Here is an 11,659-nt window from a genome sequence, read left to right on the forward strand (position 1 = left end):
ATGAAAAGATGTAAGTGGATGATTTGGTACAAGTTATAGAAAAGGTAAAGGTAACTCCAACATGCACGTACTGCTTTGGTGACCAGGGAAGTCACCCCCGTGGCTTTGGGAAGCCAGCCTAAGGCTTAGCTCTCGTCACTGTCTCCCAGGGTGTGCTTGTCAAAGAGATACTCTGCCAGGCCAGTTTCAGGGGCCCCCAATCTGTGCAAGTTGGTTATGTGGTCACCAAGTTCTTTGATGGATTTCGCCTGCTCATTCAGGTAGTGAGTTTCAAGGAAGTCACACAAGTGAGGGTCATTTTTGTCAGTGGCCAGTTTGTGTAAATCCAGTAGTGACTGATTCACACTTTTTCCCAAGTGTAATGCACACTCCATCGCGTTCGGCCCACTCTCCCAGGCGTCAGGGTCTGGGTTCCTGATATCCTGGAGGAAGAGTCGGCCACCTCGTTGGTTCTGCAGCTTCACCAGTTTCTCAGCATGTTCCCTCTCTTCATGAGATGGGTGAAGAAAATATCTGGCAAAGTTCTTCAAAGCCACATCATCGCTGTCAGAGTAGTAAGACATGGACAGGTGGACGTAGGAAGCGTAGAGCTCCAGGTTGCTCTGGCGATGGACGGCGGCCTCCGAGTCCTGATGGTAGTTCTGGCGCCTGCGAGGTGGCCGTGGTGGACGTCGTGGTGGGCGGCTAAGGAGAGGCGGCTGCACGGCCTGGAGCAGGGGCCTTGGGGATGTCCAGGCACTGTGAGGAGGTGGCCGAAGGCTGGATCAGGTGCCTGGGGGGGATGGGTCCAGCGCCGGGTTCTGTCCAAGCACTGTTGAAGCAGGAAACCATGGCGACTCTCCGCGAAGACTCGGTTTTACTTTGTTTTTAATTTTTTTTTTCTTTCTTTCCTGTTTAGAGGGACAGGCAGAGGGAGAGAGAGATGGAAACATCGATGAGAGAGAACATCGATTGATCACCTCCTGCATGCCCCCCACTGGGGAGTTGGCCCACATCCTGGGCATGTGCCCTGACCAGGAATCAAACTGGAGACCTCTTGGTGCAGGGGTCGACACTCAACCACTGAGCCACACCAACTGGGCAGTGCCTCTCGGTGTTAAATCAATACAGGGAAGTTGTTTCGTCTTTACTTTTTAGAACAGATTTGTGTATTGGAGAAAAGTGATAACAATCTTTATCAAAGTATGTTTTTTTTTTTCCACTTTTCACAAGTTGCGCTTAATTTTTAAAGCAGAACCATATTTCAAATTCTATGCATTTTTGAAATTTTATTCACTTGTATTGTATCTCCTTCATATGTCACCTATAAGTGTTTCCTAACTTACAGGTCCCCAAAAGAAAATGACACAGAACCAAGCCTAATATTTTCAGTGCTATTAATTTGTTTATGATAGTTTCAGGCCAAAGAGGCATTTGGGGGTGGAACAGATTGGCACACACAGCTGTGGCAAAGTACCAGTGGTGCCACCTCCCACCTGTTCTCTTATTTCCTTCAGCTTACGTAGACCACTGTGCAAATGCAGGTTCAGTCTCCCCACTTCAACGAGACAACCTGCCTCTAGGTCCCTCTTATAAAGAAATTCTAGCACGACGGCTGCGGAAGACTGCTTTAATAATACGTTTCAGTGAGTTAACTGCTTTAGTTGTTTGAGGAACGACTGTGTTCTATAGAACTATACAAGTATATCTAGTTCAAGTCTCATCTATGGGGCCCTCAAGGTAGCAGAATGCTGTTGGTATACCCTTTCATCTCTACTTTTGTGTCCCTTAATTTGCTAGGATAATTTTTATATTTGGCTTAATAGCTTTACTTAAAGAGGTCAGAAAAGCACCTTTTCTGTCCTAGTTTTAGGCAGTTTTGCCCCTACACCAAGGCAAGAGTGGGCCTTGCCCTGGGCCCCCTCACTTTAGAGGGTCCTGCTACGTCTTCCTGCTAGGTGCGCCCTCCCATGCGCTGAAAGTCCATGGGTCAGGGGGACATACCCATCTAAGTTCCCACTCCCCCAACTCCTGGCTCAAACACAGACAGACTAAACTCTGAAACACAAATTCCGAGTACAGATGGCCCCAAACCCACTCCAAGGACCTGTGCAAACTTCTTCCTTGGGTCCATCCTCCCAAAGGCTGACCTTGCTATTCATGTGCATACCCCTGGGCCTGCCGGGTGCCCGAGGAATGACTGTTGGCTAGTGTTTACCTTGTGTTCGCAGAGAAGCAGGTTAGAAATTCCACCTGAAGGGTTTGGGTTTGGAAGACACTCTGAACTTAGAAATGTTTTTAGAAGGACCCAGGTATTTACCTGTAGTTCAGAAAAAGTTACCCTGCCCTTAACCCCGCCCCCAGGTCATCATCCAGTCTCAAATTTCTTACTGGTAAGTAATCTTAAAGTCATAAACTATATATCTGTAGTAATAATGACTTGTTCTGGGTAGTAACCTCAGTTCTCCTGAAACAAAACTTCTGATCACCTTTGATGTTAAAGCTGTGTTATTTAAAGGGCCAGTGACTTTTCAATCAGAGGAAGATTTGTAATTAAATATGAAGATGATAAATTAAATCATACCATTGGTATTAATACTTTCACTTGAGGTTTAGGAATAATCTATTTATGTATGTTATTTGAAGTGTTTGCAATACTTCAAAGACTGGCATTTTAGACTATCTGACAAATTATTTATTTAAAGTGTAATTGACTTATAATTTCAAATTAAAAGAAGTAAGAATGTGCGCAACTGTGTGAGTGGTACTCTAATATTTAAAGGAAATGGATTTCTCAGATTTATAAGTTAAAATTAGATTTACAAGAGCCTTTGAAATGCTTTGGAAGCTTTTTCTTACTAGGAACATAGGCTTGCTTGGTCAGGCATTTGAGGTGCTTAAGATGAAACATATTAAACCCAATAATGCCATTTAAAATATTTAAGGGAGGTTGCTGGATAAAAAATCAATATAAAAATAATTTTTATCTCTATATTCCATTAACAAGAAAATAAAATGGCCCACACACAAATGGACGTTTGAAATGTGACAGAGGCGTACGGCAGGGCAATGGGAGGAAAGACCATCTTTCCAGTAAGGGGGGCAAGGTGTACCCTGTGGAGCGGAATGAAATGGGTTCCCAATTCACTCCACACACAACAGTCAGTTCCAGGTGGATATGAGATCTAGAATGAGACAAATTACAAAGTTACTCAGTGATTAATAGAGGAGAATATCTTTATGACTTTGCCATAGAGGAGGGTTTCTTAAATGAGACAAAATGCACTAACCAAAAAGGAAAGATTCGGAGGGCTGGGAACGGCTTCCCAGCAGGCGACACCTCCAGGGCTGGAGAGGGGGGCTGGCCAGCTAGGTCCAGGGTCATTTTAAGTTCAGAAGAGACTGTTCCTTCAAGTAGGCCCAATATGATGGCATCTACTCTTTTTGCACCAACTGTAGTACCTCAAATATACCTAAAAGGACAAATTCTCCAGGGGGAGAGGAAGTGGTATCTCCAACAAATTGACGGCACCTGAACCCCCCTGGTGGGAAGACCAGTGATGTTTTTGGTCCGCAGTCACTGCCACTTCACCCTTGGGACTTTGGGACATCCAAACAAACCCAAGGTCTTGAAGGAAAAGACCCAAGATCGGACCAGAAAGCTGAGGTGGCTGGAGGAAAGCTGGCCAGGCCCAGGGGCCGAGCCCAATCCCAAGACTACCAGCCTTCTACATTTCACAGCAGAGGGAATGCAGATGACCAGCAAACAATGAACGTGTTCTCAACATCATTAGTAAACAGATACATGATCGTTAAAAAAACGAGATGCCACTGCATGCCTACCTCATCAGCAACTTTTAAACGTTTTATAATGCCACGTACTGGTGAGGAGTTCTCACTTTTGGTGGGCACACACTCTAAACTGAACAGCCATTTTGGAAGACAGTTGGAATTACCTGAATTGAAGACGGCCCTGGTGGCCCGGTGTCCAGGCAGCTCCACTCCTGGATTCAGCCTTTAGAGAAGCGGTTCTCGAAGCAGGTTCCTGGATCAGCATCACCCAAGAACATTTTAAAATGCAACCTTGATGCCCGCTATTGAAATTATACCCAAATTGGTTTGAGTAGTAAAGTGCTATCACCTGGTGTATGCTAGTCTAGGATCCTATCATCTCCATGGTTATTAGGAGCCCTAGTTTGGTAACAGCATTTCATCACCAACTCTGGCCCATAGAGGAGTCACCAGTGAGCTTCTCAATGACCCCAGTGCCCCCCTCCCCCAGTAATTTTCCTATTACTCGATGTATAGAGTCCTCTATGCTCTTTCAGTGACCACAGTTAGCTGGAAAGTTTCTCCATCTCATATACTAGACCCTCTTTAGAATCCCCACTTCTCTTGACCTTTCAATCCCTTCCTCCCTGGTCTGTCTGACAGTTCTGGCATCTCTACCTGATTTCATATGGACTACTGCTTTCCAAATCTTCCAAAGATAATCCCGGTTATGTATTACAACCATCTCTGGGGGCCTATGGAAGGGTATTGAAATCTGTATCATGAGAGAGTGCCTCCATGCTGATAAGTTTCCCCTTAACAAGCTTTATTCTGTCCTGTTGATCTAGCACTGTCTGATTCGCTTCGAAGCATCCTCCACCGGCTCCTAGCCATGCACGTTAATAAGATTCTGCAGTCATGTTGGCGTGTAAGCCCTCTCCCTCCTGGGCAGGCTCTGTACTTTGCAGTGAGATCATGCTGAAATGTGGCCCTAGTTATCCGTTTGGTGAACAGGAAGGTGGATGGGCACACATTGGCTTGTAAGGAACCTCTCTTACTTGAGTCATTTGCAAAATCTTCAAGAGAAGACCTCTATCTTCCAACAAAGTACAGTTGCCCACTTCTAGGGATCCAGAGCATTCAAGAGAATTTGGGGGCTCAAGACACTGAAGGGCATCCACCCAGAAATCTCCACCCCAAGTCTTAGGATACTACTCCTTTCCTATGAGGACCCTGCGTCGAGAGCAGACTTGACCAGGCTAGGAATTCAGCCTTCTCTGAACTTTTGTTCTTCTCACAGTTAAGTTCTATGCTCTACCTCCTCCTGGCTGCAGGAGATGAAGCTCTCTTTAAATTCTGCCAAGGAGGTCTTCTGACTTTCACACTTTGCTCTAAATTGCTGATTAATATATTAGACCCTGTTATTTTCTCTCTTCAGTGTATCAGTGTCACTTAGCAATAGGCTCCCAATTCTAGAGTTTAAGTTACTGTTTCTGTTTCCCCCAGGATTCTCAAAGCACAGAGACAGTGCACTAGCTGTTGTATCTTTCCATTTATAGGCAAATTTACCAGAGGTCAAAGTCTTAGCAATGTCATCTCCACCACATGCCAGGAGCTACCAGTACCCCACCTACAACTGGGGATGGGTTCTTGCTGCTATCTGACCTACAAGTGAATCAACTCCAGAACCTCATTCTAGAATCTGTTTAGGATTAATTCCAGGACCAATTGTCTTAGGTTGAGACTCCTAGTACCAGAGCTGGAGACCAGAACTCTCATGCAAGTGGTGTGTTGAAAAAGTGCTCTCAGCAGAAAGGGAGTGAGGAAGGACAGACAGCACCGGCAGGGGAAGAGGCAAAGCAAGGATGTGGTCTCAGCTGGAGCGCACTGCACCCTGGTTGCTGGGAACTCTGCAGCGTTAATTGCACCTGAATGATTCCATGAGTCACTGCCCAAATGACTTGTCTTTTCTTTTGTTTTCCCCTGCCCTAGAAAGTTAGCTGACTTTCCTTGTATTAAAAAATGACTCAGCACTAGATATAGAGTTGGAACTAAAAATATTAGCCTTATAATTTATTTTCAATTCACCCTTATACTTCCCTAAGCCTTTTTTTAGCTGATGTCATGTGTGGTCCTGAGCTCTGATCGGTGTCCTAATTCCTCCCTTACAACCAGGGTTAATACGAAGAGCATGAAATAGTTTTAATCGGGTCAGAAACAAGAACTATGGACCCCAAAAGAGGTTGGAGAGGTCACAAAGGGACAAATAACATAAAAGTACAAAAAGGCTAATATGAAAACTTATTTTTTAGGAAGAGGTGTCCATTTAAGTCCAATGCGGGGTTGATCTTTAAAACAATTTATTAATCCTAATTGCAAATTTATTGTTTACTTTCAATCCTATAGCCATCCTTTCCCTGTCTGAACCTAATAAGGAGCCAATGAAATGGGTGAACAAGGACAAAAGATTAATGTGAAATAGATCTTGTCATATTTCTACACACAGACAATTCAATATTGAAACTGTTTTCATTTTTACCTTCAGTCACAAAAAAATTAACAAGATTTTCTTTTATTATTTCTGAATAAGCCTGAGAGTTAACGGAAGTAAAGTAACGTAAGTGACACACAACATGAGCTACCAAGTGTTCAACTGAGATAAGTTATAATACTTCTGCTAACAATTCCCAAACTGTCCCTTCCTTGTTGGAACTGAAAATAGCTCTTACAAGCTGTTCTTCCTGACACAACTCCATATTAAGCTTCTGTACGAGTGCATATAGGCTTAGAGAGAATCGTATGATGAATAATTCCAGTTGTGGATACAGCATTTACTCCAATTTAAATGAGAAATTTATCCCAAGAGAGTTGACTTGAGATTTTTCTCTTTCCTTTGATAAATTCAGTGCTTACATACCAATCCCTGTTAACAAATATGTGTTATGCAGCTTTTAGGTAAAAATTCAGAGACTTGGGGCTCCCAAGACTATAAAGGTGAATAACATATAGTGAGTACTATGTAATTGGCAATATAATGGTTATAAATAAGAAAAAAACTTACAATTTACTGTAATGTAAGGCAATATAAAAAAGTGACCAGTCAAAGAATGGATAGGTTATTTTAACAGAAATGATGAAAAATGAGTTGATCAAAGTAATCTCATTGGGGATAGGTTTGGAAGTCTGTGCTGTGATTCAAAAGTTGGTGATGGGCTTTTAGGTAGAACATCCTGCTGGAGGGTCTGGGATGAGAGAATCCAGGGAGAACCGAGAGCCCGTGATTATTCAGGGAATGGCTAGCTGGGAGGAATGAAGAAGGGTAGGAAAGGAGAGGGTATTAAGGAGGAAATTCCTATCATGGTAAGTAAAAGGGTTTGAACTTAATCTGCAAGTAATAGGGACTCACTGGCCATTATGGGACAAGAGAACAATTTAATTAAACCTGTGCTTTGAATCGATAACTAATGACAGTGACCTAGCAGATTTGAAAGTGGAGACAGATAGACTAGTTGGGCTGTGATGGTGATCTAAGGGGAGAAGAGGTCAGAATTTGGAGGGCCTTGTGGTGATAGGCATCATGACAAGGGCAGCTTGTTGTCTCCCAGAGTGCATTTGTCTTTCTTCCTTTAAGTAAAGACCAATCCCTGCCTTTCTTGCAGTTAGGTGGGGCCATGTGTTCAAGGTTTGACCAACAGATGTAGGTGGACACAGCCTGTACAATTCTGTGAATGGTGATAAAGGAAGAGGTTTCTCCTTTCTATGGGTAGAATATGGTGCTGTAGACTGAATGTTTGTCCCCCCAAAATTCACATATTAAATCCCAATTCTCCTTTTTGGTGAAATATTTGCTCATGTCTTTTTCTCGTTTTGTAACTGGATTGTTTCCAATTGAGCTTTTTTTTTTTTTTAAATTAATTAATTAATTTTAGTTACTTATGTTTCTCCTTTTGAGCTTTGAGAGTTCTTTATATATTTGAGATATAAAGCCTTTGTCAGGCACGTGGCTTGCAAAGCCCGAGTTTCCTTTGCAAGGCTTTTCACAGGAAAAATGTGTTTAATTTTGGTAAATTATTCATTTACTTTTTATAAATCACGACTTTGGTGTCATATCTAAGAACTGCTTGCCTAGCCCCATCCCACAGCACACACACACACACACACACACACACACGAAGAAGAAGAAGAAGACAGCACATCATAATTAATCTATTGAAAGTTAGTGATAGAAAAATCTTAAAAGGAGCTTAGAAAAAAGGTATATTAAATACGCCCAAGTGTATTTCATATATTTTTTTCTTAGCTCCTTTTTTTTTTTTAATCCTTACCCGAGGACATTTTTCGATATTTTGTTCAGATAGAGTGGGAGGGAGAGAGAGAGAAACATTGCCATGAAAAGGACACATCGAGTGGCTGCCACCCACACGACCCAACCAAGGCTGGGAACAAACTGCAACCGAGGTACGTGCCCTTAGCAGGAACCGAACCCGGGTCTCTCCAGACCACAGGCTGACTCTCTAACTGCTGAGCCAAACCAGCCAGAGCTCTTAGCTTCTTTTGAGATTTTTCTTTCTATCACTAACAAGTGTCCATCAATAGATGAGTACATAAAATAAGCTGTGGTACATGTACACAATGGAATACTACTATGCAGCTGTAAGAAAGATCTCTTATCCTTTGAGGCAACATGGAGGGACCTTGAGAGTATTATGCTTAGCAAAATAAGTCAGTCCAAGAAAGAGAAATACCACATGATCTCACTTATTTGTGGAATATAAGGAACAAGGTGGGCTAATGAATGAAATAGACCCAGAGACATAGAAAGGAGTATGGTTCAGACTGACAAACCTCAGAGGAGGGGGTGGGGGAGTAGATGAGATGAGCCAAAGAACTTATATGCATGTGTGCATAACCAATGGACATGGACAACAATGCTGGGGGAGGGGGGGGTGGCGGGATGGGGAGGAGGGTGTCTAGAGGGGAAAAAGGAGAAACATCTGTAACAAAAATAAATTAATAAAAATTGGAAATAAGAAAAAAAGTATATTAAATGCAGACTTTGAAGTTCTGAAAGGGAAGTGAAAACGCATGAACAATACTTTAATTTCCATGTATCTACCTACACATACACACGGAGTTGACCTTACACACCTGGATTGCTGGTTAAGCAAACTCTGTAGGGCTGAGTCAGAGGACAGGCAGACGGGAAGAGGACAGGAAGATGGATGTAAAGTAGGAGAGAACAAGAACAAGTTGGAACACCTGTCAGTTTCCGCGGCCTCAGATCCTGGTGGGATGAGTGTCCTACCGAAGCTGAGGCCCCTCGTGGTCCTTCAAAGGGAAGATCCTGGGGCCGGTGGAGCGTTTGTAGGCCTGGAGGCGCCTCACACCGAGGAGGTCATCGCCCACGTCAACACCACCATGTGTGAGCTATGAAAATTTTCTCAAATCTCACGCAGACTACCTCCCGTGGAAACTCCCTAATTAGAAACGTATGGGAGGAGGAGCTCTGGGGAATGGAACTGAGCCTCGCCGCCGCATGTGACACTCAGTTTATTTTAGCAAAAGTTTAATGAGGTGGACACGGTGATGCCGATGTCTGAAAATCACCTGGGAACAGCAGCACACATATTGGTAGGGTGCGATCTAATTTATTGTGGGGTCCACAGCCCAGAAGAGTTTCACAAACATAGCTTAATGTAGAACCTATCTGAGTAGGCCCCAGCAGAAAACACGGCCCTTTGTGATGAGAACCTAAAATAACACAGCGGAGGCAGGGTGAAGAGAAGCAAGAGGGAAAACGGGGGCCTGCAGCACAGGCAGCGGTGGGGAGCCTTTCCTTCCCACACCCACGGGAGCCGTGGTGGTCACGGAGCCGCTGCTGCCAGAACCTTGGCGTCACCTGCAAGGAGTCGAGAAGAAATACCCTGACCCAGTCTCGTCCTGCCAAAGCCTCTGGAGCTCAGAGCAGCAGACAGAATGGCTGAAACGGAGCTGGGGGGACCCACGACGAATAACTAATGCCATCTAATTCAGCCAGACTTCCTAACATTCTACCAAAGAGCCTGAAATAGTTGCAATGATAAATAATCTGGTGCGGGGTTCACATTTTTTGTGAAGCTTGCTGTTTTCCACGGGTGTTGACAAATGCCATTAATTTTCATTTTTCTTCCAATGGGACACTGCTTTGATAGCAAAGAGTGACTCAACTCTCAACAAAAGTGATTTATGGAAATCTGCCACGTTCTCACTCCGATACTCATATCACGTCTGCATGCAGCCACTTCCTGAAGGTTCTGAGTCACAGTAAGTCAGGGTCAGGCAATTCAACTGTTCTCAAGGTGAAAGTGTATCATGGGTTAATATGCCAGTCAAGTAATAACAGAAGAAAGCCAGCAGCTCAACAACATCAATGTACTTCGTTAAAAAAGCTGGTGGGTTTAAACTCATAAAGTCAATGCCACAGAGACCTACCTCTCAGGTGAACTCTCACCCTAAGTATAAGTTTAAAAAGCTGACCATAAATCTATGGCTATTTCTTCGGACTATATTTGAGGCTCACGCTTTCCTCCTCCTTCCCTTTCTCCCTCCCTTCATTCCTCCCTTCTCTATTTTCAAGCACTTTCACGTACACTGTCTTATCCCGAAGGTAGATACTCTCCCCATAATGCAGAGAATAAAACTGGGGCCCGTTAGTGCAGAGGATGAAAATGAGAAACTTTAAATGACTTGCCCACTCGCTCCAGCTAGAAAAGGTACAACCCACAAATTAAAAGCAGAGACCCTGCTTTCAAACATTTCCTACTTTAATAAAATATTTTGTAATATTAAAAAAATCGTTTGCGCCTGCTTGCGGACTCTGTAACCTGTACTTTCTGTGACCTGTCGCTCTAGAAGTCAGTCTTCCGACTTCATGCCTACGGGTGCCCTGCCTTGCTAGAGGACTGTGATGTTTCATATAGTCTTGTAGAATAGCCTTTTTTACTTTTGAAACGTCTTTATAAGCTTATCAGCTCCATAGTGATTTTAAAAAATGCAGATGGGAGTAGTGACCTTTTAAAGCCACTCTTTGTGTCAAAAGATAATAAATTGGTTATAGGGACAGAAGTCACCCAAAGCACCAGAAACACATAACCAGCTCCTAGGTCAGCTCAGAAAGGAACCCTGCCAAGAGCCTGCCGGTCTGTTTGATCTTCAACAAGCACTGCAGCATGCAGTTAGAGTGGGTTTTCTCAGACACGTATTTTCAAGAAAGTCTGCTCTCACGTGACACTTCCCCTCCATTCACAAGGACAATGATCATAGAGTTTATTCAGTTCTTTACATAATAAACCCACCTAATCCTCCTACAGACCCTATGAAGTAGGTGCAGATAACAATTACATGTTTTACAGACGAGGAAGCGGGCAAAGGGAGGTGAGGGGACCTGGCCCAGTTCACCCAGCCAGGACCAGCAGAGCCAGGCTCTGAGCCCAGCGGTCTGACTCAACCTGTGCACTTACTGCCCTCGGGCCAGGGCCTTCATCATTTCCACTTAGATGTCCTCCCGTTCACAGCCACCTTCCTCCAGACCGGAGCTGTCAGGACCAGTAGAATGCCCAGTACAGAACGTTTGTTGAATGACTGATAGAATGAATAAAGGAAGGAAGGGTGAGGAAAATAACAAATATACAAAGAGGTATTCTGAGAGGTCAGAAAAAGAAGCCATTCTTTTAGACTAGGTGGGGGAGGAAGGAAAGGTTAACTAGTACGGAACCTTGAGTAATTGCAGAATTTCAATAAGCGGAGATAAAGAAAAGGAGCTTCGGGTGGGAAAAAAAAACCACTATATAAATAAAGTCAGAAATTGGAAAGCTACGGGCTGTGTCCATGAGACTCACAAGACTATAGAAAACAAAGAAAGAGTTCTTTT

General features: G+C 43.6%; 1 protein-coding gene across 1 annotated transcript; it reads right to left on the reverse strand.

Moving 5' to 3' along the window:
- On the reverse strand, positions 1-9,149 carry LOC118620774 (ferritin heavy chain-like). Its single transcript, XM_036247774.1, has 3 exons — positions 9,138-9,149; positions 7,916-7,956; positions 1-648 (listed from the first exon to the last, which is right to left on the reverse strand). The coding sequence occupies exons 1-3, from the start codon at positions 9,147-9,149 to the stop codon at positions 126-128; spliced, it is 576 nt and encodes a 191-aa protein (XP_036103667.1). The 3' UTR covers positions 1-125.
- Positions 9,150-11,659: the final 2,510 nt, after the last annotated feature.

Source organism: Molossus molossus, unplaced genomic scaffold (genome assembly GCF_014108415.1).
Source record: "Molossus molossus isolate mMolMol1 unplaced genomic scaffold, mMolMol1.p scaffold_m16_p_8, whole genome shotgun sequence".
Taxonomy (NCBI): domain Eukaryota; kingdom Metazoa; phylum Chordata; class Mammalia; order Chiroptera; family Molossidae; genus Molossus; species Molossus molossus.